Below are 27842 nucleotides of genomic sequence, written 5' to 3' on the forward strand. Positions count from 1 at the left end.
GGTTGGATCATTATTGTAAGCTCTTTGAGAAATATTTTCTAATTTGATCGTTGCAGCAGCCCATCAGGTGCTAGGATTATCACTGTTTAGGAAACTGAGGCAAATAGAGGTTAAGTGACATGCAGGGTCACATAATGAACAAGTGTTCGAGGCTAAATTTGAACTTGGGTCTTCCTGTCTCCAGGTCCAGTGCTCTGTTCATTGTGCTGCCTAGTTCTGCCCAGGCCCCCTCCTGCAAAAGAAGAGTTACTATTCATGACAAGGTTCTCCAAGTGTTTCTAGTCACAAAAGATATACCAAAAAGATGCACCAATTGCATCAACCCCAGAAACAAAGCCTCCCCAATAAAATGCATAATTATTCTGAAGAGTGATATTAGTTTAACCATCTACACTGGAAGAACAAAGTATTTGTTGAAAAGTACATATTACCTAGATTTTGACGTTCAGTGATCTTGGGGTGCTTGCTGCTTCAAAAATATTTCTTTAACATCAGTATTCTCTTATTGATAATTTGGCTGTGAATCATGAACTGTTATGATATCAAAACAATCAAGATTGGAAATGACTTTAATAACAGGGCACATGATGGGATATAACTAGGTTGTAGTATATTAACAAAGAGAGAACTTATGATCATGTAGAAAGAAATCAGTAATAAATACACAGCCTGGGGTACTGATTGAGAAGGCTTAGAGTAGTTGTGACTTGTACAAGTGGAGGTAACATCCACACTGATAATAGCATGTATCTAAGTAAAAAGTATCAAATTTGAGGCAGTGTAGTGTTGAGCAGGAGTGTCAAACTCAAATAAAAACTCCCTGTGGACTGCACATTCATTTAGAAAACCACAAATTAATATAATCTGTGTTCTATTGTATATTTATTTATTTATTTTGTCACACATTTCCCAGTTTCATTTTAATCTGGTTCAGCCTGAATTTGCTGACTTACTTGGCCAGCAGGCCAGAGTATAACAATACCTCTGCCATAGGGCATTTGACTGTGGGTTTGGTCTTATTTTTGATTATTTACAATGCATCTTGATAATTCATTTGGTACAAGCTATTATTTCTTTTTTAAAGCAAAGTATATTCAGGGAATAATTTGTTTTCTAGGGGTTTAACTGTATCTGTCATTTGAATTAAATTGTATAGACTTATAAAGAACTTTATTTTAGAAGGTTACTGTTCAGAATGTGTTTGCTTTTTTAAGAGTCACCTAGCATCCTTGCTCTTATATTTACCATTATGATTATTAGAGATAAAAATGCCAAAACTTGTGAAGCTAAAAAAAATTCTTTGGAATGATTTCAAAAAATAACTGACTTTAAACTGTCCTGCTCTCAATGCTAGAAATACTACTAATCTAGCCACATTTAATTTTGTTAGAAATCTAAAATTTTCCATGTACTTCTGAATCAGCCATACTTAGGATGACCATGGATCATAGATTTAGTGTTAGAAAGCACTTCAGAAGCTGTGTAGTTGCTCCCATATTTTAAAGATGAGGAAACAGGCCATAAAAGTTAAAGTGTCACACACCCATTAAAAGTGATAGAGGCAAGCTTGGGCTGCCAGTGTATACTTTTTCCATTATACCAGACTACTTTCATGTACCTTTGTTATTGCATGTGGGCATTTGTCAATGAATTTTATTTTTTGTTTTGTCTTCTAGCAAATTAAGAATCAATATAGATATTACTGTGGCTATGAAGTGTCAGTGTAAGTATCTCTTCTGTTGTTGACTCAAAGTGCTTTTTTATTTTAAACAATTGCAATTTCATTTTCCTTTTCTTGTTTTTCCTGTTAGGTTTTTAAATTTTCGTCATGATTAATTTGATTATTCAAATTTACTGTCTGTTTCCTATAGTAGAAATATTTTCAACTTGGCTCTTTATTCATAGAATCTTTCTTTTATTTCTCCTTTAAAGAAGGGAGTCTGTTAATTCCTCCAGTGTAGTTATTTATCATTGGCAAAAAAGGAACCATCACAAAATAAAAGAATTGGGGAGGTGAAATACTTAAGATTTTAATTAAATTCTATGCACCTGTTTTCCTCTTCACCTTACTCCTCTGTATGTATAGCCCTCTTTTATATGCAGGAATCTAGGATCTTTTTGAAAAAAATGGTAAAATAATGTTAGCATCTGTGGTTTCTGTGGTTATTTTCTTAGTGATACTTGTGCAAAGTTGTAGAAATTTATATATATGTTACAAAGTAGGCAAATTTTTTTCATGTTAAGGTTGTTTCATAAAATGCGCAACCCTTTACACAGAAAATATGCTTGAGTTTCATCTTGCTTAAAAGGCAGGAAGTAAAAACTCCATTATTAGAGGAATTTTTTTAAACGATATCAGAACTTTCTGGAATTGGAGAAGTCCCAAAAAATTTCATTTTGGACAAGTTCTGTACTAATTCTTATTTTTCAGTGACCTCATCCTATGGCTGAGAAGAAGATATGTCAGGTATACTAGTATTTGATGAAGGGATGTATGGAGCTGAGTACCTAAACTTATCTATACACTGAAAAGTGATAGTTTTTGTACCAGTGTTTGATTCTGAATGGGTGATACTATATTTACTTGGTTGTATGTATTGCCTCATGTGGGGGTGTTTTCATAACACATACCTAAGGACATTTCTTTTTTTAAGTAATATTTCTTTAAAGCAGAAGGATAATTTAAAAGGGGCAGCTAGGTGGCACAGTGGTTAGAGTGCCAGGCCTGGAGTCAGGAAAATTCATCTTCTTGAGTTTAAATCTGACCTTAGATGCTAGTTCTGTGAACCTGGGCAAATCACTTTACCTAGTTTGCCTCAGTTTCCTCATTTGTAAAATGAGCTGGAGAAGAAAATGGCAAACCACTCTGGTATTTTTGCCAAGAAAACCCCAAATGGGGTCACAAAGACTCAGATATGACTGAAAAATGACTAAAAATTTAAAAGACATTTGTTTTAGTTTTTAATATGATTCTTACATTTGGTATCATGTAAAACAGTTATTCAGTAGGTGTGTTAGATACTTTCTAGTTATCACAACATTCTTTGGTTTAATAAAAGCTTATATTCTATAGAGTACTACATCATTTAGTTTGCCAGGGAAGAAATGAAAAAGATACTGCAGATCTTTGAGTCTTATAATCTTGCAATTTGTAGCTTTTGAGCAAAATGGGTAGCAGCATAGGAAGTGATTCTACAAACATGTCTTTAGTTTTTCTTTCTCACTTTCTAATATTTTCTATATATTTTGTTTTTGATTGAATATAGAATGCAAACATGTTAATATTTCATTTTATACAGATGTTGGAGCTGATGTATTGGATTTAGCAGAAACAATGGTTGCAGCCGCAGATGGTCTAGTTTATGAATCAGTAAGTTTTCTTCAAGAGTTTTTTCAAAACATGTTTCAGATTTTCTTTACTGTCTAAACTCTTGTGGAATATATTTGGTGCTTATATGACCTGATATTGTTTAATTACCTGTTCACACGTCTGTCTTATTTTCCCAGCCAGGTTCCAAACTCTTTGAAGGCTTGAACACTTATATTCCCTAAATTGCCTAGCATAGTACTCCCTATATAGTATATTTCTTTGGTTATACTAGAAAATTTTTCATTGAAAACTTTCAAGTGCTTTTTGTATACTCTCAGTGTTTAAAAGAATAGACTATTTTTTCTTCTTGGAATGTAGATTTGATTAAATCTAACCAATTTAGCGAGGACGTCACTGTGTATACACGTGAAATTTTTTTCTCTTTAGTAAAAGTTGTGTCCATTGCTTTAAAGTTTTTAGTTCATGCTATTAAAAATTCCCATAGGGGCAGCTAGGTGGCATAGTGGATAGAACACCGGCCTTGGAGGCAGTAGGACCTGAGTTCAAATCCGGTCTCCCACCAGACACTTGACACTTACTAGCTGTGTGACCCTGGGCAGGTCACTTAACCCCAATTGCCTCACCAAAAACAAACAAATAAATAAATGAATCCCATAAATAAATCAGCTTTAAAAGCACTTAATTTTCTCCTAGATTTTTCATGTAAAATTGTTGGGGAGAAAATGTATTATTCATTTCAAATTCTTATTACTTTTTGAATATTTGAAAAAAAAAATTAAATTGCTGGAAGCATCCAGTTGTGGTCAGAAAATATTCCCAAATTAGAGCCACCATGTATGCCTCTTAAAATAGATAAAAAAGCAAAATATATGTCTGCTTTTGGCCACCACACTTAAAAAATATGGGAAAACTGTTATGAATTCAGAGAAGAATAATAGGTCATTAAAGGGACAGAAAAATGATTCCAGTGAAGAAAGGTTAAAATAAGTGGGGCACTTTAGCATAGAGAAGAGAAGGCTTATAAGGTAATTTTTTGTTTATAGTCTGATTTTAACTTTATTATTGGTTTTTATGCGGAACAAATCAGTCAAGTTTTTTCCATACCTAACTAAAAATGGAATTAAGTATTTGTGATTTTGTTTGTTCACATGGTTTACTACCTTCAATATTTATTAAATGTGGTGTAATGTTTTATCCTTTTATGTATAGCTACTACCTTCTCGAAGAGATTGTAAACTCCGTAATGTTAAAGCACTTTTTTTTTGGTCCTCAGTGCCTAAAAAGTACACTAAGGTTTGTAGTAAGGGCTGTGGTAGGGTTCTAAATGTAAGTCTTTCTGACTTCAAATTCAGAGCTTATTCCACTGTGCCATTTTATTGATAAGGATAATGATAAGATACAGTTAAATTTCTTTTATAAATTAATTTATTTTGATTTATCAACAATCACTTCCATATGCTTTTGAGTTGAAAATTTTTCTCCTCCTTCCTCCCCACCACCTCCCCAAGATGGTGCACAATCTGATATAGGCTATACATTTACATTCCTATTAAACGTATTTTCCACATTGGTGAAGTTGTAAGTAAAAATTAAAACCAATAGGAGGAACCATCAGAAAGAGGAAACAAAACTCAACAGAAGAAAAAAAAAAGATCATTCCATTCACATTCACAATTATGGTTACTGTGTCTTTTTCTCCATCCTTTTTCTCCCTGTTTATGCTTTTCGTTCTCCTTTCTCCTTTCCCCCCTCACTAGTGTTTTGCTTTTGACCACCTCCTCCATCAGTCTCTCCTTCCTTCTGTTATCCCTTTCCCTTTTCTTCCCCTTTGCCCTTACTGCTTCTTCCCTCCCTTCTATCCCCCTCCCTTTTCTTTCCCCTTTTCCCTCCTACTGCCTATAGGGCAAGTTAGATTTCTATACCTAACTGATTATGTTATTCCCTTCTTGAGCCAAATCTGATGAGAGTAAGGTTCAAACAATGCTCACCCCCCTCCCTTCTTTCCCTCTGCTGTAATAGGATTTTGTATTTTTTCCTGTAATGTAATTTACCCTTGTCTGCCTCCTCCTTTCTCAGTACATTTTCTAAGATCAGACTAATCCACTTACTTGGATCCATTTAACCCATTTGATTAGATTTTTTTTTATCATTACATCAAAGTCAACTAATATCCACCCTTTATGTATACTCCTTTAACATGGTGTAATAACAATACAGTTCTCAAGAGTTGCAAGTGTCATCTTTCCTTGTAGGGATGTAAACAGTCCACCCTTATTAACAACATATTGTATCTTTCTGTCTCATTTACCTTTTTATGTCTTTCTTGAATCTTGAACTTAAAGATCAAATTTTTTGTTGAGCTCTGGTCTTTTTATCAGGAAGGTTTGGAAGTCCCCTCCCTTGAAAAATCATGCTCATTTTTGCAGGGTAGTTGATCCTTGGCTGCAATCCAAGCTCCTTTGCCTTAATGAAATATCACGTTCCACACCCTGCGGTCTTTTAATGTAGAAGCTGCAAGGTCCTGTGTAATCCTGACTGTGGTTCCATGATACTTAAATTGTTTCTTTCTGGCTGCTTGCAGCACCTTCTCTTTCATCTGGTAATTTTGCAATTTTGCTATTATATTGCTTGGCGTTGTCAATTTGGGATCTCTTTCAGGTGGTGAGTGGTATATTCTTTCTATGGTTATTTTACCTTCTGGTTCGAGGACTTCAGGGAAGTTTTCCTTTATGATTTCCTGAAAGATACTATCCAGGCTCTTTTTTTCATCATGATTTTCAGGTAGTCCAATAATTTTTAAATTGTCTCTCCTGGATCGACTTCCCAGGTCGGTTGTTTTACCAGTGAGGTAAATTTTTTTTGTTTCTGTTTGACTGATTCTTGCTCTCTCATAGAGTCATTAGTTTCTGTTTGTCCAGTTCTACTTTTTAACAGACTGTTTTCTTCTGTTCGTTTTTGTACTTCCTTCTCCAATTGGCCAATTGTATCTTTAAGGGATTTGTTTTCTTTAGTGTACTTTTTTTTCCAGTTTGCCAACTGTGTTTCTTTAGGGACTTGTTTTCTTCAATGTACATTTTTTTTTTCCAATTGGCTAACTGTATTTTTTTAAGGATACTTCTACTTCTCTCATTTGACTTGTAAAATCCTTCTTGAGCTCTTCTAAGAAGGCTTTTTGGGCTTCAGACCTGTTCATATTCCCTTTTCATGTTGCAGATGTGGATTTGTTGACAGTTTTGTCCCCTTCAGAATTTCTATCTTGATCTTCACTCTTCTCATAATATGAATCTATGGTACGTTTCTTTTTACTCTTGGTTTCTTTATTCCCTGGCCTTTAAAGAGACTGAGCTCTCCTGCTGGGGAACAGAGGGCACTGATCAAAGCTTCTTGTGTTGGAAGCCTAGGTCTTGGTCACTGGCTTTGTGTGCTGGGGCCTCTTATGTTGGCAATTGGAGACTGTATGGTTTTGGCAGCTTACCTTGTGTTGGGCTGGAATCAGAAAAGCTGGAACTTTCAGGCAGTTCTAGGTTGCCTGCTTTTCCTTTCCTTTAGTTTTCTTCAGCTCCTTTTAGATGGGTGCAGCAGGGTGTTTATCTGCATGGGACCCCCTGCAGTGCTGCCTCCCTTGTTTCTGCTCATGCACTGGGAGATTCCTTTGTGATAGAGTGCCAAGGCACCTGATGGTTTTCTGAGCTGGTTTCCACTGGTTCCCCCACCCTCACTGAGGCACTCAGAGGTCCAGGTGTTGGTGTTTGCCTGCTCTACCACCTGGGCTTCAGGATCTCCTCCTGGTTGACAGTTGGAGGCTGCAGGGTTCTGACAGCTTACCTGGTGTTGGGTTGGAATCAGCAAGGCTGGGACTTTAGGAAGACTTCAGGTTGCTTTCTTCAGCTCCTTTCAGATGAATGCTGCAGGGTGCTTATCTGCCTGGGGCCCTTTGTAGTGCTGCTTCCCTAATTTTTGCTGAGGCACTGGGAGACCTGTTTGCTGGGCTGCTGCACCGCTGTTCCCTGTCTTTCTTCTAGTTCAGCTGTTCCAGGGTTTTTTTTTCTGGGGGGATATTTTCAGGATTTTCAGAGGTTGTTAGGGGAGGGTGAGAGCAACTACCTTTTTATTGCGCCATCTTGGCTACCGGAAGCTCAAGTCTAGCTCAACACAGTCAGATTTCTTGATTGCCAAGTTATCACTTATAAAAAGCAGTTGAATTCTTTTTAAAAAATATAGGACAGAATAGAGCTAGATGTCCCAAAGATATCAGTGTCTCAAGGAAAATGGGTATACTCATAACTTCTTTTCTTCTCTGCTACTTTAAGGATATTGGCCTCATGAATTGGTAGCCAGCATGCATTTCTACCTCATCAGGAGTTAGTGTGACTAAGTGAAACTCTCTCACTTTAAAAACATTTTTGCCTCCTGGAAAAGATAAGTTGTTGTCTTTGTGTTAAAATGTTTGCTTACCTGAATGTAGTAATGTAGACCAGATCTCTATAGGAAATCTCTTCTGGTTCATTGTGTTGATCTGATCTTTAACATAGACAGTATAGTCTTAGATATTACATTTATTCCTTGTTTACTTTCTGCATTATGTTATGTGTAGCTCATGACACAATAGAAATGTGGCATATAGTACCACTTTAAAGTTTATGAAGAAGATGGGAAGAAACCCCACAAAAGTTAATTAACACTGTTTCAGAGGTTATCTGATTTGATTGGTGTAGTGAATCCTACTACTATCGTATGTTACAACTTACCTGTATTTCATCCTAGACAATTCTTTTCTATGCTATTTCGTAAATCCTCATAAAAGATCTGCTCAGTGTGTTGGAGGCAATTTATGGAAATGATTATAGTATTTGGTCTGTGCATCTGTTATTTTTCATAACCTTGTATGTAATAATTTATAACCTGTTTGGCCTTCATCTTTCTGCTCCCCTTGAATCATCTCTAATTTTGATAGCATCTGTTTTCTCAGCATTTTTGGAAAAAATAATGCTTTTGATATAGATGGTCTTCTGTATCAGAGAATAGCTTGGGAGTCCTTAAAAGCACTGCAATTTCCTTATTGTAATCTAGTCCCCCACCCCAATTGGTTCATGTTTGGGCCCTACTCACTGTCCATCTGCAGTGTCTGTCCAGATGATGAACTGTATGTCTTCATCTGGGTAGTATTTTTTTTTTTGTAAATAAATTTATTTATTTTTAGTTTTCAACATTTACTTCCACAAGATTTTGAGTTCCAAATTTTCACCCCATCTCTCCCCTCCCCCCACCCCAAGATGGCATGCATTCTGAATATCCCTTCCCCTAGTCTGCCCTCTCTTCTATCTCCCCCCTTCTCTTATCCCCTTCCCTTCCATTTTCCTGTAGGCGGGGTAGAGTTCTGTGTACCATTTCCTCTGTTTCTTTTTTCCCAGTTGCATGTGTAAACACTTTTTTTAACATGTGTTATTAAAACTTTGGGTTCCAAATTTTCTCCCTTCCTCCCTCCCACCACCCTCATTGAAAAGGCAAGCAACTCAATATAGGTTAAACACGTGCAGTTATGCAAAACACTTCCATAGTAGACATGTTGGGAAATACTAACTCTATTTCCCTTAATCCAATCCTGCCCCCCTCCATTTATTCTATTCTTTCTTTTGACCCTGTCCCTCCTCAGAAGTATTTGCTTCTGATTACCCCTTTCCCAATCTGCCCTCCTCTCTATCATCCCCTGCTCTCTTCCCCCTCCCCTATTTTCCTGTAGGGTAAGACAGATTTCCATACCCAATTGAATGTGTATGTTATTCTCCTTAAGCCAAATCCTATGAGAATAAGATTCATCATTCCCTCTCACCTTCCCCTGTTTCCCCTCCACTGTAAGAGACTTTTCTTTTCTGTTTTTTTTGTGAGATAATTTACCCCATTCTACCTCTCCCTTTCTCTTCTCCTAGTATAATCCTCTCTCATCCCTTAATTTTATTCTCCAGATATGACCCCTTAATCTTCAACTCACCCTGTGCCCTCTATCTATCTATATATCACACATATAATTTTTTTCCTCAACTACCCTAATACTGACAAAGGTCTCATGAGTTATAAATATCATCTTTCCATGCAGGAATGTAAACAGTTCAACCTTAATAAGTCTCTTATGATTTCTCTTTCCTGTTTACCTCTTCATGTTCCACCTTGTATTTGAAAGTCAAATTTTCTATTCAGCTCTGGTCTTTTCATCAAGAATGCTTGAAAGTCCTCTATTTCACTGAATGACCATTTTTTCCCCTGAAGGATTATACTCAGTTTTGCTGGGTAGGTGATTCTTGGTTGTAATCCTATCTCCTTTGCCCTGGAATATTATATTCCATGCCCTGGTCCTTTAATGTAGAAGCTGCTAAATCTTGTGTTATCCTGATTGTGTTTCCACAGTACTTGAATTGTTTCTTCTGGCAGCTTGTAATATTTTCTCCTTGACCTGGGAACTCTGGAATTTGGCTATAATATTCCTAGGAGTTTTCCTTTGGGGATCTCTTTCAGGAGGAGATTGTGGATTCTTTCAATTTCTATTTTGCCCTCTGGTTCTAAAATATCAGGGCAGTTTTCCTTGATAATTTCTTGAAAGATGATGTCTAGGCTCTTTTTTGATCATGGCTTTCAGATAGTCCAATAATTTTTAAATTCTCTCTCCTGGATCTATTTTCCAGGTCAGTTGTTTTTCCAATGAGATATTTCACATTGTTTTCTAATTTTTCATTCTTTTGGATTTGTTTTACAGTGTCTTGATTTCTCATAAAGTCACTGTCTTCCAATTGCTCTAATTTTTAAGGAAGTATTTTCTTCAGTAATCTTTTGGACTTCCTTTTCCATTTGGCCAATTTTTCTTTTTAGGGCATTTTCTCCTCATTGGCTTTTTGGACCTCTTTTGCCATTTGGGTTAGGCTATTTTTTAAGGTGTTATTTTCTTCAGTATTTTTTTGGGTCTCCTTTAGCAAGCTGTTGACTTGTTTTTCATGGTTTACTTGCATCACTTTCATTTCTCTTCCCAGTTTTTCCTCTACTTCTTTTACTTCTCAAAATCCCTTTTGAGCTCTTCCAAGGCCTGGGACTGATTCATATTTTTCTTGGAGGCTTTGGATGTAGGAGCTTTGACTTTGTTGTCTTCTTCTGATTGTATGTTTTGATCTTCTTTGTCACCAAAGTAAGATAATACAGTCTGACTCTTTTTGTGAGGTTTACTTATGATCCCAGCCAATTACTTGAGTTTTAAACTCTTTGTTCAGGTAAGAGTCTGCTTCCAATGTGGAGAATATACTGTCCCAAGTTTCGGGGGTTTGTACAGCTGTTTTGAGAGATACTTGTAGAGACGTGTAAATTTTCAATTCTTCCAAGGTGGTATGACAAGGAACTAGGTGTTTACTCCTTTCCTGGTCTGTGACCACAAGCAGTCTTTTCTGTCTTGGAACTGTGAGGAGGATTTCCTCTCTACAGCCACTACAAGCTCCACCACACCAGCGTTCCTCCTTGTCCCAGGACCTCCACCCAGAAGTGTGACCCAAATCTTGAGGGAGATTCTTGCCTCAGCACTGGCATAGAGATCCCTGCAATCCCCCTCTGATCAGCCACCCAATTCCCCCTCAGTCTGTGGGCCGGAAGCTCAGGACACAGCCACTGCCTCAGGGCTCTCACTCTGTGCTCTGCAGTCTGGAACTGACTCTGAGACCTATCTCCTCTCTCATGGCAGAAACAGACTTTTCCCTCTGACCTTCTAAGTTGTCTTTGGCATTCCTGGATTGAGAAGTCTGGAAACCTCCACAGCTGCCCGTGATGCAGTCTTCTGAGGCCTGCTCCAGGGTCACTGAGGCCTGCTCCTGGTTCACTGAGGCCTGCGCACCCACTCCGCTCTCCACTCCTGTCCCAGCCAGGCACAATATACCTTTCTTATCAATCATCCAGGGTGTCTTGTGCTGGAAATTTGCTTCACTGTCTTTTGTGGGTTCTGCTGCTTTAGAATTCGTTTAGAGCCATTTTTTTTACTGGTATTTGAAGGGTTTGGGGGAGAGCTCAAGTAAGTCACTGCTTTCGCTCTGCCCTCTTGCTGCTCCTCCCGGGTAGTATTCTTAACCACTTTATTTACTTGTTTTACTTATTTACTTTTTCCTGTCTGGATCAGTTGGCTGATCTCCCTGGAGAGGACCATATCTCTCTGCATATATACTCCCTTCATCCCACCCCATCTTGACTTATCTAGCAAATTGCCTTTACTACCTTTATTTCTCCCTTTCTGCCAGCACCATTGTTGTTTCTAAAAATATCTGTGATTCCCACATCCTTAAAAAAAACCCTTACTTGATCCTGCCATCCTGAACAGTTGTCATTTTCTATCTTTCTTCCTTTTCATGGCCAAACCTTAGAAATCCTCCTATACTTCCTTTCCTTTCATTTCAAAACTTGCATTCTGGCTTCTGACCTCATCATTCAAATGAAACTTAACTTTCCAAAGGTACCAGTTATCTCTTTTTTTTAAAATTTATTTTTAATTAATTTATTTTAGTTTTCAGCAATCACTTCCATAAGCTTTTGAGTTTTAAATTTTCTTCCCCTTTCTCCCTACCTCTCTCCCCACGACAGTGTGCAATCTGATATAGACTCTCTCTATATATTCCTGTTAAACATATTTTCACAGTAATCATGTTGTAAAGAATTAGAACCCATAGGAGGAACCACAAAAAAGAAGAAAGAAAACAGAAAGAAAAGAAAGAGCAAATAGTATGCTTTGATATGCATTCAAACTCCATAATTCTTTCTTTGGATGTGGATAGCATTTTCCATCATAAGACTTTTGGAGATGTCTTAAGATTCTTACATTGCTGAGAAGAGCTAAGTCTATCAAAGTCATTGCAACTCTACTTGTGTGGAATTGAACTTATCTTTCCTCTACATTGAAGATTTTCTCTATCCTCTCAGTCACTCATGACTCAGCCTTGGTGTCATCTTCAACTTCTCACTCTCTCTTACTGTTCATCCTCTCATTTTATCACTTACCAAATCTTGTCAGTTTTACCTTCATAATATTTCTACTTTACGCTTTCTCTCCTCTGACACTGCCACCACCCTGGTGCAGGCCCTCATCACCTCAAACCTGGAGTAGCCTGCTGGTTGGTCTCGCTACCTCAAGCCTTCCCCACTCCAAACCATCTTCCACTTATCTATCAAAGGGATCTTCCTGAAGGACCATATCACACCCCTATTTAATTAACTCTAGTAAGTACCTATTACCTCCAGGATTAAATGTAAAACTCTCCATTTTTTAAAACACTCACAATAGGTCCTCTTCCTATCTTTACACATTTTACATCCTTCCATATGCTATGTGATCCTTTAATACTGATCTCAAACAAGATACACCATCTCCCAACTGTATGTTTTCATGGGCTGTCTCTTGTGCCTGGAGTTCTCTTCCCTCCTCATCTCTGCCCCCTGGCTTCACTTGCTTCCTTCATATTCCATCTTCTGCAAGAAAGCCTTGCCTTCTCTCTGAGATTATCTCCAATTTATCCTGTATACATCAATTGGGTTTCCCTTTAGCAAGGTGATTTTTATTTTTTCCTAATTAATTTTCCATCCTATATCCCACACAAATGCTATTCCAAAATCTCTCTTCTTAACTCAAAATTTGTAAGACTTCCCAATTGCCCATCCTTTCAGTTGCAATTAGAGAATATAGGTTTATAGTGGACCCAGTCATCTGTGAATGACTTCTTCCAAAATGTAAAGTTGTACTATACCCAGTCAGCTGTGACTTATTCTGGCTTTGTTCCTTAACATGTGAGTAGGAACAGAGAATGTGGCTGGTGGAAGTAATATTGTAATTTAGCAAGCCACGTCCAAAGGGATAAGGAATTTGAAAGACAGTGTGACTTGAACTATTTAACTGTAGGGCTGGGTTTTCGAAGAGTTTCCTCTGTTGGAAACTGTGGAGTCAGAGCAGAGGTAAAGACTGACGAAGTACTGAGGGGTAGGTGGTATGATTGAAGGATTTGGTGAAGACAGTAAGTTTAGGGAGTGATAAGTCATAGAGAGAGATTGAAATATAGGTGGTTATGATCAGATAAAGGAATTTCAGGGTTTCGCCTCTCTTCTGAACTTCCCCATTACTTTTATGGGCTTCACCATCCCTCCTTTTATCCAGGTCACATTCTTGACTCCTCATTCTTCCCCACTCCACATGTCCAAATTATTTGCCACATCTTGTAGTCTTTACCTCTACAGCATCTTTTTTGTAGAACTTCTTTTCTCAACTCACACAGCCACCACAAGAGTTCATTCCCTGATCATCTTTCTCCTGGATTATTGTAGTAGCCTTCTAATTTGTCTCCCTGTTCCAAGTCCTTTCCTACTCCATTCCATCTTTCACTTAGGATAGTCCTGCAGGTTATGGCCCCAGGGTAGGGGTGGTCTTTGTAGCCTTTTGTTCTCTTAGGATTGAAGCTCTGGTGGCTCTGAGAGACTCTGGCTTTGTAAGAGGCCAGCTTTTAATAGGGGCAGCTAGGTGGTACAATGGATAGAGCATTAACCCTAGAATCAGGAGGACCTGAGTTCAAATCCAGCCATGGACACTTAGTAGCTTTGTGACCCCCTGGATAAGTCACTTAACCCTGTTTCCCTCGGTTTCTTTATTTGCAAAATGAGCTAGAGAGGAAATAGCAAACTGCTCCAGTATCTTTGCTAAGAAAACACCAAATGAGGTCAAGAAGAGTGAGACATGACTGAAAAATGACTGAACAACAAAGCTTTTAGCAACTTATGTTTGACTTACTGGTGGTACTGCTGGGGCTACAGATTTTGGCTATGTAGATAGGAAGTTCAGAGGCTCATCAGCGTAGAAGTAGTGGTTGAAAAATAGCCAAGTGGTAGAGGATAGAGAAAAAAGAGGAAAGGGGCTAAGAGGTCTCTGAAAACATTCACTCTCCTTAAGAATTTGGGAAAAGGATAAGGAAACAAATCTAGAAGAAAGAATGGTTAGAGAGTTAGGAACAGAACCACAGGTGAGTGATGTGTCTGAAACCAAGGGAGAAAAGAATGTCTGATGGCAGCTGAGTGGTTCAGTGGATAGAGCATTGGACCTGCAGTAAGGAAGAACTGAGTTCAAACCCAGCCCAACTTACTAGCTGTGTGACCCTGGACAAATCATAAACCTCTTTTTGCCTTAGTTTCCTTAACTGTAAAATGGAGATAATAACAGCACCTACCTTTCAGTATTGTTGGGAGAGTTAGGTGATATATTTGTAAATTGCTTAGCACAGTGCCAGGCACATAGTAGGCACTATATAATTGCTTATTCCCTCATTCCTCAGTGTGGTAGGTAGTGTGGTCATAGTTTCAGAAGCTTCAGAGAAATTGAGGATGAAAACTGAAAAAAAAAAAAAGGTTGGTGGATATACGGTTTAGGAAGTTGTTGGTCTTTAGAAGAGGAGTTTCAGTAGACTGAGAAAAAGAATTGAGGAGAGAAAGACAGTGAACAGTTAAAGGCATTGAGCATGGGTAGCTTTTTAAAGTTTAGCAGTGAAGGACAGAAGGGTGCTGGAACAGTAACTCATTGGGGATTAAAAAGGTCAATGGTAAACATTTTTAGAAGTGGGGAAGTACGGCTGTGTTTATAGGCATAGATGGGAAGGAGCCAGTAGAGATGGAGAGCTTTGAAGGTAGATGAGCAATGGGAATAATTATTTGGAATAAGGTATTAGAAGAAGAAGGAAGGAATAGGATCAAGGGTTCAGCTAGAGGGATTAGTCTTAGTGAATAGGGGGTAACTTCTTTTCTGTGACCAGAGAGGAGAAGTTGAGGTTGACACTCAGAAGTTTTGAAGATTGGCTTGAAACAGCTATGGGATGCCATGTTAGTTAGTTCCAATCTTCTCAGCAAATTAGGTGGCTAAGTCATCTGTGGAAAGTGGAAATTGTGGTGATGGGGATGGATGTTTTTTCTTAGAGCAAAGAATGTTTCAAATAGATACTATGGGATAAGAGGCAGTTGATCTTGTTAAAGAAAAAGTATTAATACAGTAGCCTGTGGTGTAGGCACAAGTCTGCCAGAAATATGTGTTAATTTATCATTGTAATCGAAACATATTTCTAACTTAAGAAATATCTTAACTGACTGAATTCCTTTCTACCCTTGGACATCTTTCCACATAAATCACCTTGAAGTCCCTTTATAAGATTCTAGTGAGGAAGTATTACAGTGTGATAAAACCTAACATTTTGCTTCATCAAACAGAATAGTAGTCATTTAATCTTTTGGGATGCCTTTGGGAAATCAATTTCCAAAAAAACCCCCCCAAAACAAGAAACACAGCCTGTCTGTGGCCTTTCCTTCAGTATCTCCTTTTCCTTCTCCTTCCCTCTTGTCTTGTTCCTTCACTCCTGCATCCCTACTCCTCTCACACCTCTCCCCCCCCCCACATACACCCACGGGGGATCAGAAGGAATAAAAGAGACTTTTCAGACTTCTCTTAGGTGGATCATTATTTCAGGACTTTGGGAAAGCAGCTACTACTTGTAGGTTGATCTGATCAGTCAAAGGTCCTTTGCCTTCTTAAATAATCTGTTTACTGCCTTAATTACTTCCAAGAGAGGAGTCCTTCCTGGGCTGATCTGAGAGGGGGAATAGGGCTTTGTTTGGGAATTTATCCTTAGAAAAAGGACTGATAAGAGTGTTTCTCTTTCACATTAATTTTGAAGGCTTCAGACTAAGATAATTAGAAAATACTTTATTAGTATTTCTAAAAGGGAGGGGTAGTAGCTTTGGCATGCTTCCTCAGTAGTGAAACAACACAAGATTACTTACAAGAAACATTACTAGGCAGTATATGATAAAATGCTGACTGGGTGGTGCAGTGTTAAGGATATCACTGTGTCCTGGAGTGATCTGATAGGCTTTTTGGAGGACTCTCTCAGGGCCTTGAAGGGATAGATATTAAATGACTATTGAAAAGGAAAATGCAGGTGAGCATTCCTGATAAAGAAAATGGCATTATCAGAAAGTATAGAAATGAAATGTTTATATGTAGGTGATATTGAATAGATTAGTCTTTTGTGGGAAATGAGTAGTAGTGGATGATTAACTTAGAAAACTAGGTTGGTATCAATAACATAGAATATGTAATGTGCAATTGAAACATTTTGTTAAATCTAATAAGCATTTCAGACAGTTAAATTATGTCCACAAACAATCAGATCCTATTGAAAGTTTTATTTTTTTTTTCTTTTTGTTGCTTAAGTGGCCATAATTTTTACTTTGAGTTGTTGGGGAAGTACCCTAGCTGACTTATAAATCTAAGAATTATGGTGCTATGCTTAAGTTTCCACACTTTTCACACTGATGAGATCCTGGGCCGCCAGACCAAAATCCTTCCCCCACAATAAAACTTTAACCTCACTTTAGTACTTTTGGCTTTTGTATTTAAGCAAAAACTGATGTGTTTTTGGTTTTTTGAAGATTAACAGTGTTTTATATGATTTTAATCCATGTAAGACACATTTTTCATTAATATTGTGGTTTCATCTAGTTTTGTCTATTTCCCCCAAAACAATTTGGCATTTACCTTATTCATATAATTTTTATTCAAAACAAAGAGAAGCAGATTTTGACTGGTGGATTGAGGACCTGATTTGAAGTCTGGTAGATCTAGAAATGACAATTAGAACTCTGTGAGTATTGGCAAATCATTGCTACTGCTAGAAGGGACCTCAGAGGTTATTTAATTTAGTTCCCTCATTTTGCAAATGGAGCTTTACAAATGAGGAAAGGGAGGCTCAGGAAAGTTAAGTTCCTTGTCCACCCAAATATTAAGCTAGAGAGAGGGTCAGAGGTGTCAGTCAAATTCTGGTCCTTTGACTCTAGAACCAATGTATTCTACTATATTATACTGTCTTCTTATATGACACTTTAAAGGTTTAAAAAGTGCTTTATGGGCATTATCTCATTTGATCTTCGAAACAGCCTCAAGAGGAAAGTCCATTCATTTCTATTCATTAATTCACTCATTTGTTTATTCATTTGTTCATTTATTTAAAAGAGCAGTGGTTGGGGGATGGAATTTTATCTGGAAATGACTAATATAGAAACAAAAGACATCAATAAAATCTTTTTAAAAGTGTTTTATCTATCCATAATAATTTTTCTTTTGTGAAAACCACAGATTTTGACTTTGTTGTTGATTATTTTCCTTTATTACAGGTAATTTTTGATCTCTCACCCCAACAAAGAGAGTGGCAGAGGTAATAAGTAACTAAAGTATTATGCCTCTTGATTGACTTGTAAGGGTGTTATTATGCTTATTATAAACTACTTACAACCAGTCCTTTGTGTAAGAGATTATGTTTATGTTACAGACTATCACTTGTGATTTCAAGGTTCCTTGTTCCTAACTTTTTTAAGTCTATAGAAATTTTATGCTCTAGGGTTTTAATGCAATTAAAGCCCATTGGGCATTGATTAGCCCTTTTAAAGTTGGCCTTCAAAAGACTAAGTGTATTCTAGATTAGCTTGAAGTATTTGGAAATTGGTATTTCTAGTTCAACTGAAACTGCCTGATACTCAGAATTAATAAGAGAAAGTGGTAATTTCTCCCTACCTCCCCTTGTTTTGAGAATGGCAGAGCTTTCACGTCATACTTTATATACCCTGTCTGAACAGTTTATACACAGCATTGTTGGCACATGAGCTAGAAAGAGACCAAGCCATGTTATTTTTAAGCATGAGGAAACTAAGGTTAAGCAGTTAAGTGACTTCTCCAGTGTCCCAAACTTTCAAGCAGCAGAGCTAGCATTCAAACTTACCCTCTGATTATAAGTCTAGCATGTTAGTGAGATACCTTTTAGTATTCTGGGAGCAGATTTGGCATCAGGTTGATGTCATCAAACAAGATAACCAGATAGTTTTTACTTGACTTTTGCTTCATGCCAAGAGCAGGACTCTGGAAGTAGAGATCTTTATTTAAGAAGTTTTCAGATACCTTAAAGCTAGGTTGAAGGCCCTTAGGTCAGATCCCAAATTTGATTCAGCTTCTTGGAAAATTGTGGCAAGAATTTAAAGCAGAAATCCCAAAATACTTCTGGAATGAACAGCAACATCTCAACTCAAGTTCTTGGTTATTAATAAGAACATCTGAACATATTCATGTCTACTTGGAAAATGCCAAAATGTGAAGTGCGTTGACTTTTTTCCACTGCTATTTCATTTTCCCGTCATATCCAAATACCTTAATTAATCTCTCTTTACATCTATCAAAGAACTCCTAGTTTTTAGAGTTTTTCTAGGCTTTTCCTTCTTATTCCTAAAGTTCTAATTTAGGCTGAAATAATCATAAAATGTGAAAATAATTTACCTCATTTTAAATAGACTTGTTTTGCCATTGCCATGGCTGCATGCATCTGGTGAAGAAACTGATTGGTTTTTATTTATTTATTTATTTTTGAGCCTCATTCTTACCTGCTTGAACACCTGGAAAAAATCTTATTGCATGTTCTACAGGTGTGGAAGATTCAAATTTATTTTTACGGTTTATTCAAAAAGATTCTATATGTTGCCTTTTTAAGAAATATAAATAATTCAGGCTTGTTTTTTAAAAATACTTGTTGAGTTAGGCAAAAATTGGCTGCTGATGTATACTCAAAGGTACAAAATTATAGGAGATAGAGGTGGAATAGACATAAAGATATATATATATATATATAGGTATTCCTAATAGTAGTGGGAAGTAAACTTGACCTCTTGAGAAGTGCAGTAATATTCCATTCTTACCTTTGTCACTGTATCAAAGATGGCTTAAATTCACACCCTTGATTAAGAAATAGGAATATTATTAGTTTCATATTATAAGTTATCTTGACATATGAGCCACTTTGTGCATCGTCTTGTTAGAAGTAGTCTTTTTGATGTAGCTTCTTTGCTTTGTGCCATTACATCTGTTGTATGTTTTTGAAATAGGGCAGGTAGGGGTGCAGTGGATAGAGTGTAGGCCTGGAGTCAGGAGGACTTACCTTCCTGAGTTCAAATCTTGCCTCGTATATGTAGTTAGTAGCTTTGTAAGCCTGGGCAAGTTACTTAACTGTTTGCCTCAGTTTCCTCATGTGTAAAATGAGCTGGAGAAGGAAATGGCACACTACTGCAGTGTCTTTGCCAAGAAAGTCCCAAATGTGGTCATGAAAAGTCAGACATGACTGAAACAACTGAACCAAAAAAATTAAACCACTTTTGTACTCTAGGATCCTGCACTTAAATATACTGTAGCATTTTGTTCCTTTAAAATATTTTTGTTATAAAATAGGAGTTGTCAACTTTTTGCATGTGAGATGCTTTTAAATGGCGTGGCGACCAGGACAGGGATGGGAACTACCTCTACCAACTTCCTTGGCTGCTTTTCCATTTCTTGGCTATCTCTGGACTCTACACTGGCAGGATTGCAAAACTTGGGGAGTATTTCCCGATTAGTATAGTGAATTTCAGGATTCCCACTTTTGTATTTTCAAATGGCTGCTACTGTCTGACACCTTACTTCCTGGTTTTTTCAAGAAAATGAATGAAGACATGTTGTCTTTTTCAAAGTAGTTATTTTCATGAATCAGTGTATAGTTTTGCTGTGGATGCCAACTGTTAACTTTATGAACATTTAATGAAGAGTATATTTTTGATTCCTCTTATAAAAAGCCCCTCCTTTTTTGCTACACTGTCCTTTTAAAATGACCTTCGGTTCTTAATGGTAATAATAATAATAATAATAATAATTTGTAGCATCTTAAGGTTTGCACAGAACTTTACCCATGTTTTAATTTGGTCCTCACAAAAACCCTGTGAGGTAGATGTTATTATTATTATTTCTGTTTTACAGAAGAGGAAACACAGAGGCTTGAGAGAGATTAAATGACTTGCCCAGGGTCACACAGCTAGTAGAGTGCCTGAGGCAGGATTCAAACTCAGGTCATCATGACTAGCTGCTGTGACAAAAGAGTACAATATTCAGTAGGTCCTGACAAGTTGAAAAGGTTTAAAAAATGGACGTGATTACACGTGGTACATTTTTTATCCTAAGATGAAGCTGGATAAATTTGATCTCTGAGAGGCCTATCACTTGGTTGGTCACAGATGATGAAATTTTTTAGAGGGATTGCAGTTTGCACGTCTTGGTGAAGTCACAGATGATCGCTGAGGTATTCAGTTATATTTTACTTATGTTTTTATGCCTTACTAACTTTCTCAATTTTTTCTTGTTACTGTTAGAATGTTACAGACAATTCAGAGTAGGCTGCAAGAGGAACATTCGCTACAAGATGTCATATTCAAAAGTGCTTTTAAAAGTGCCTCAACAGCACTACCCCCAAGGTGAGATGGTTATTCATTTTATCTTATTTTCTGCTTTCATGAATTTATTGTTAGAGAGTTTTAGTAAAGGATTGAATATGGTTTTCAGTTTTCTTTAATGTCTGAGGCTATATTTTGTATTATGATGGCATTCTTTACTTTTGAACTGGTAAGAATGTTAGCATTGACCAAGAGTTTTACAAACCCATTTTCTCATTATAATTTAAAGAATATGGTATAGTTTTATTTACTTTTTTTTTGTGAAGAGGGCGGGCAATATCTCTAATTTCTTGAATAAAATTTCATGTTTGTAAGATTTGAAAACACAATAGAAACATTATTGTTATAAAATTGTCCTTAATTCAAGAATTTTTTGTTTGTGCTAAATAAGCAAGTCTACAAAATATTTTGGAGTTCATAGGAAGATAGTTATAGAATTGGAAGGGACTGTGGAGATCCTAATCCATCTCCTTGTAGAGGAGGAACCTAAGATCCACTTGGTAATTGGTAATGACTTCCCAATGTTGAGTTGCAGAGCTTGGAATTGAATTTAGGTTCTCTGATTCCTAATGCCCATGTACTTCAGGGGCCTTTTGAGGGTTTTGCTGTAATAGCACAGTATGCTCAAGTACATAAATGGAGGTGTAATCTCCTGTCAGGTATTTGTTTAACACACTAGAGGCCTTTCTGTGGTTGATACAAGTACAGAGGTGCAGTGTATAGGCAGTGTGGTCCTGGGGTAGAGTCCTGTGTTTGGAGTCAGGAATACCTGGGTCTAGATCCCATCTCATCCACTCTCTGGATGCCCCCAGACCAGATTGCTCAGTCTACTTCTCTTAGGCAATTCCAAAGGATTTATTTGTTAAGTCGTAGGTGGGGTGAAGATCTTTTTGGGTGGAAGGTATTCCCCCAGTATGAATTCCCCAGTTACTGGGTTAGTTTTTACTTTTCCTATTGATTTAAAATATCTAGTAACTTAGGAGAAGTATATAATCATACACATTTTGGTCATTCCAGTTGTGTCCGACTTTTGTGACCCCATTTGGGGTTTTCTTGGTGAAGTTATGGGAGTAGTTTGCTATTTCCTTCTCCAGATCGTTTTACAGATGAGGAAATTGAGTAATCAGGGTTAAGTGATTTGTCGAGGGTCATGCAGCTAGTTTCTGAGGCCGGATTTGAACTCTGGTCTTCCTGCAGATACTTTGCTAAATAATTTGGTATGGTGATAACTACATTTTGTGTAATATCTGTGTTTTCTTCTAATTGCCATTTGAAAAGTAAGTTTTTAGGTAACTGATTGATTTCTCTGTCTCACATGTCTATGCATATGTGTACACACAGGTGTATTCCCTCCTTTCTTTTTCTGTAAAGTGCTGGAAGTTAAGGGAAAGAATACATGCCATCTTTTTTATTGGCCCAATTACACATAGTTTCTAAGTAGTAGCTTAGTTTTTTGCTTAGCTATGAAGAATTGTAAAACTTCAGATTGACTTTTATCATAGCAATGTTCTGTCTTACGTAGGAGGCATTTGTAACGTAGTGGTTAGTGTGCTGGATAGAATCAGAAAGACTTTGGCTCAAATCCTGCCCTTCATAGCAGATAGCTTTGTGATCATGGACGTATCACAACCTCTCTAAGACTAAGTTTCCTCTTTCCTCACAGTGTTGTGTGGCTCAAGTGAAGTAATAAATTTAATCACTTTGCAAATTTTAAAGTGTTATATATATAAATGTCGGTTTAAATTATCTTCTCCTACTTCTAAGTTTCTCATTATAAATGCTAACAGTTCAGTTTTTTTACTAAACAAATTTTTTTTTTAAATTTAGGGTCTTTCTAAAATTTTTGACCATTCTCCCAAATACCTCACCTGTTTATGCAGAGTCATTTTCTCTTATGGATATGCTTTAAGCAATCTTACCATATCTTGTTCTAACAGGGAAGATAATTCGTTACAACCTCCAGATGCATGCAGAATTCATGGTCATCTGTATGTCAATAAAGTAGCAGGGAATTTTCACATAACTGTGGGCAAGTATGTTCTTTTCGCTTATTGAAAATACTTTACATAAAAATGGGGATTTGGATATAAGTCATGTGTTAAGTTGATCATACATTAGTATGCTTAATTAACAGAGGTTTTCTTAATATGTGTATTTTAATTAAAATAAGCATTATTAATATTATTAATATGTTTTAACATGTACTTTTTCACTGTCACAAAATTTGGTTGAAATTCAGAGTTTAGAATCATGGGTAAAAAGAATTGTAAATATTTAAGCTTTTTAAAAGCCTTTTAATAGTCAGGTTAGAGGGTATTAAGTTATCTCAGGAAGCCTGGTATTTCAAAATTGAATTCAGCTTGTCATTAAGAGATTCATGTACCCTCAACTAGGAAGGCAGAGATACCATTGTACTAATGCCCTGGTCAGATCAAACCTAGGGGCCACATTTAGTGAGTATGTGGCTATTTGTAACAGGATGAAGAACCTTGAGTTCATGCCATATATGGATTGAGAGAAGTAAATATAGATGTTTAACTTAGAGAAGACTTAGGGGGGGATGTGATCATTATTTTCAGTCTATGAGGGCAAAGCCAGTACCAAGACTGAAAGCTGCAATGAAACACATGTAGGCTTGTTTGTGGTTAGGAAAAAACTTCCTAACAATTAGAATTATAAGTGGAATGAATTACCTAAAGAGCTAGTTGGTTCCCCCTCGTTAGAGATCTTTTAAGCAAAAGCTGGATGCTCATTTGCTTTGGAAGTTTTAGAGAGGATTCTTGTTGGACTAGATAGATGGTGTTTGATAGTGGGGAGTGGTAATGGCGCTGGATAGGCGTGAACCCTCCTTAAAGCTATAATGGCTTTTCATGCTAACTATTGAATTTAATGTTCTCTGGAACTTTAGATAAATTAAATACATTTTTAAAAGTGTTTTAAAGTCAGGTGACAGACCTAAAAGACATTTCCTTGACATTTAAACATTTTATTTATAGAACTAGTGGTGAAATTTTCAGACTGTAAATATTTTGTGATTAAATAATCACAAATAAGTTCTTTTAAGCTCCCCGCCCCCCCCACAGTTTTATGGAACATTTTATTTGCAGAACTAGTGTAGAAGTTTTCAGACCATAAATGTTTTGTGATTATTTAAAGTTCTCTTAAGCTTTTTTGCCCCAGTTTTATGGAATTTTTAGGTAGTTTTAGTCCTATAAGCTGATCTTAACTATATATTTGTAAAATAAATGAGTGAGTTAAGATCTAATCATTTACTTTGGGTTTTACCTTATTAAGCATATGTACTCATAGGATCATATAATGTTAAATATATGACATTTTATTTTGTTCATATTTAATGCTGCAACAGCCCCCATGAAAAATTTCCTAGGATATGAGCAACTGTTACTTTAATGAAATGATTTTAAATATGACTAGAGATAAAATAGGAAACTGCTATACATTGGTTCAAAGTATAGAATTAATGTGATTTTTTTTTAACTTCCATGGTAATTAATATTTGTTTTTCACAAACATTATTGGGAGATAATAATTAGCTATAATATTTTGAGATGTTAAAAATTTCATTTTAACTTTTCAAAAAGACATGCTCCCAGCAGCTTGGTGGAATTTTCTGCAGCCCTTCTTGTAGGAAAGTGATTTGAGAAGAGGGAAAGTGCTTCCTATCACAAGCTGTCCCAGTTAGGGATTTTTATCCATATCTATAGTTTTAAAAATTATAACTTACAACATTGCTTTTGGTGGAATGTGTGGAATACTATGTATCTTTTATGAAGACAAGTGTAATTTAGAACCTTCGGTGAGAATGTTAACTGCTGATTTTCCTTCCCAAAGTGTAGAATGTTTCATTTCTTGGAGTCTTTTTGGTTTTGTTTTTGATTTATAAAAATTCATTTTTAACCCTAAGGATGGTTCTTTTATAGACCAACAAAAATGGCTGTAACATTTTCACAAAATAAAAACAAATAGGTCTGGACTTCTGAAACCTTGTTTTGTCATTTGGAGATTTTGTTTTACTTGGTTACTTCGAAGCTCAATGCAGATGCATAATGAGAAATAAAACTAATTTCAGGTTTTGTGTTTAGAAAAACTTATTCTTATTTTAACAATATGACTTATGGATTTGCTTTTGGATTTTTTTGGTTGGTTTTTAATCTTTTATTTTTTAAACCTCCCTTTATCTCAGCTCAGAACTCTGGACAGTAAGGCAAATAGTTAAAAGATTGAAATGTAATTATAGCTTTCAGGAAAAAAAAATTTTTGCTGAATTTTTACCATTTCATCACTTAGTGAGTTTTATGGCATGACTTTTCAGCATTTCACTGCAGTAAGGATTTCACTTATAGGAAGACATCTATATTCATTTTAAGAAATAATTTTAGGTATAGTAAAATCTTCAAGTTGTTGGTCCAAGGAAAGGAAAAACAACTATGCCTAGAATTTGAGGAAATTCAAAATACTGGCATGAGTGAAGTTATAACAAGATACGAGTAGTTAGATGAAGAACACATTTGAGAAGAGTGATTTATCTGCCCAGGGAGTTGTCAAACTTAATTTAAAAGCTTATTGTCCTCTTAATGTACATTAAGAAAAATTACAGTAATTAGTTTATGAGAAAATCCAAGTTGTTTTTCTTTAAAATCATTGCTTTTTCATCCTCATAGGGCAATTCCACATCCTCGAGGTCATGCACACCTGGCAGCACTTGTCAGTCATGAATGTAAGATGTTGATGATATTTTCTCCCCATTTGTTAGAGTTGTTAAAAGACATAGTGATGTTGGTTTTGGTGCTAATGCAAGATAAAGAATTGAAAGGAGGTAATACAGACAAATCATTAGATGGGTCAAAGCCTTTCATTAGGTTTGACATCAAAAAGAAAGAAAAAAAAATCAGTATTTTGTAGATTCAAAATTTCTCTAAATATGTACTTTGGATTCATTCTCTCAGTCTGGATTTTTCCCAAGGACTGATTACCAATCCATTACTTCTTATTTCTTTTTTGTTGACCAAATTCAGAATATGTTTTAGCCAGCAAAAACCTCTATAAATTTACTATGTCATGTTACATGCACTAATCTTCCTTTTCATTCCGTAGGATAGTCAAGAGACTATTTTAAATTCATTCAGTTACTTCTAACATACACACATACATATATGCATCTATAATATGTATACTATATTTTAAATATATATTTAAATTAAAATAATTTATGTAATGGGTATAATAAAACTAAAACCACTAGATTGAAGACAAAGAAAATATAATGCTAAAATTCCTCAAGACTTCCATTTGGAATTTAGTTTGATCTTTTGGTTTTTGCTGGGGAAGTAAATTTAAGAAGTTTTGCTTTTTGACTGCATAAAGGATACCATCACAATTATAACAGAACAGTTTTAAGCTATTGGGCTTGGAGATATGTTGATTTTTTGAATTGAACTGAAGGGATAAATAGACATTTAGATATGAAAGTTAAGTGCATTATCCCTTTGGAAGGCAATTTGTAAAGTTGACTTATAATAATTTATAGGAAATTTTTATACATTTCTTTAGATTTCCCAAAAATGTTTAAGCATTTATATTAAACTATTTTTGAGCATATAGATTTTTAGAGTTTATATTTAGGGCAAAATACTTGTAAAATTGGGGGCAGGTAGGTGGCACAGTGGATAGAGCACCAACCCAGGAGTCAGGAAGACCTGAGTTCAAAACATGCCTCAGACACTTAACTAGCTTTGTGACTCAGAGTAGGTCACTTAACCCCAATTGCCTCCCCCACAAAAACAAAACAGAGAGTTGTAAAATTGTTTCAAGAAAGCTGTGTTTTGCAATATTGTGGTTTACGTATTTTTTTTCTCTTTTAGCCTACAACTTTTCTCATAGAATAGATCATTTGTCTTTTGGTGAACTTGTTCCTGGAATTATTAATCCGTTAGATGGAACTGAAAAAGTTGCTACAGATCGTAAGTATTTTGTAATAGATATAGAGGTTTGTATTCATTGAACTAATGTCATTTAAATAATAACATAATTTCAGATTTCTTCCTCATTTGAATGACAAATGTGTTAAAAAGATAGGAGATAGCAGTGAATATTTTTGAAGGGTTGGAACACAGGACCTAGAAGGAAATGCTAAAGAAATTATAATTATTCAGTTTAGAAAAGCGACAACATAGGGTTTTCAGGTATATGGAAATTGTATTGAATTGATGTTGTAGTTTTCTGCTCATTAAAGACAGAATAAGAACTGGGACAGGAGGTTTGGGAAGAAACACCTCACTTAGGACTTTTAAAGTCCAAAAGTGCACTGCTAGTTTCAAAAGCACTTGTGGAATTTTTATAAACCTTATATATTTCTTTTTATAGATTATTTTAGTTGTAGTCACAGAGTTAGAGAAATAGATTAGCTAACCTCTTATTATCTCTTGTAGCACTCAATCCATAGTGCTTTTTATTTGTGGCATAGATGTACTACCTACATTTTAGAAAAATCTGGTATATTAAAAAAAAAGAAGTCAGACTACACATTCATTAGTGGATCTCTGAACCACTGTTGTCTCTTAAGCACAAAATTGAATAAATATTAAATATGTATTATAGCAGATATGTAATTGGAGAACTTACATTGGTCATTGTTTCAAGATGTCAGACGAAACCAGAAATTGCATGTATCTTCATGTCGATAACAATATTTATCTTAGTAATGTACCTGACAGTTGAAATTATGTAATGACCCTAAAAATTAACAGTTAGACAAATGTGAAGTACTCGGTGGCCAGATTGAAACTGAGACTTTTCTCTTAAGGCTATACCTAACTATTTTGGCGTTATCAAAGGATCACAGATTTTTAGATCTCACACTAAGTCCCTGTTTCTTTTATAAATGAGGAAAACAAATGAATTGCTACTTAGATACAGACCCAGAACTAAAACCAAGGTGTCATGGCTCCTGATCCAGGATGATGCTAGATTGCTTGCATAAGAATCTATAGGCTTCATCTAAATAGTCTCTACTACAGTATTTTGAACTATGAAATTCATAAGAGTAGATTTGCATATCATTTTTTAAGCAGCTTGACTTAGTGGATAAGAAAGCCAGCTTGCCTTTTTGAGGTCATGTCACTGGCATATGTGCTACATATAGGATCCTAGGTGAGTC

General features: G+C 36.1%; 1 protein-coding gene across 3 annotated transcripts in view; it reads left to right on the top strand.

Annotated features, from left to right (window-relative positions):
• Positions 1 to 27842, top strand: part of ERGIC2 (ERGIC and golgi 2) — a 69041-nt gene that overhangs the window by 31535 nt on the left and 9664 nt on the right. For all 3 annotated transcript variants that reach the window (XM_020975812.2, XM_020975813.2, XM_020975815.2), the window contains 7 exons: positions 1677 to 1723; positions 3300 to 3370; positions 17543 to 17583; positions 20585 to 20686; positions 22603 to 22698; positions 25348 to 25403; positions 26548 to 26646. In XM_020975812.2, coding sequence (XP_020831471.1) covers positions 1677 to 1723; positions 3300 to 3370; positions 17543 to 17583; positions 20585 to 20686; positions 22603 to 22698; positions 25348 to 25403; positions 26548 to 26646 — 512 coding nt within the window. The remainder of the gene's footprint in view (positions 1 to 1676; positions 1724 to 3299; positions 3371 to 17542; positions 17584 to 20584; positions 20687 to 22602; positions 22699 to 25347; positions 25404 to 26547; positions 26647 to 27842) is intronic.

Source organism: Phascolarctos cinereus, unplaced genomic scaffold (assembly GCF_003287225.1).
Source record: "Phascolarctos cinereus isolate Bilbo 61053 unplaced genomic scaffold, phaCin_HiC Scaffold_1;HRSCAF=81, whole genome shotgun sequence".
In the NCBI taxonomy this organism is placed as follows: domain Eukaryota; kingdom Metazoa; phylum Chordata; class Mammalia; order Diprotodontia; family Phascolarctidae; genus Phascolarctos; species Phascolarctos cinereus.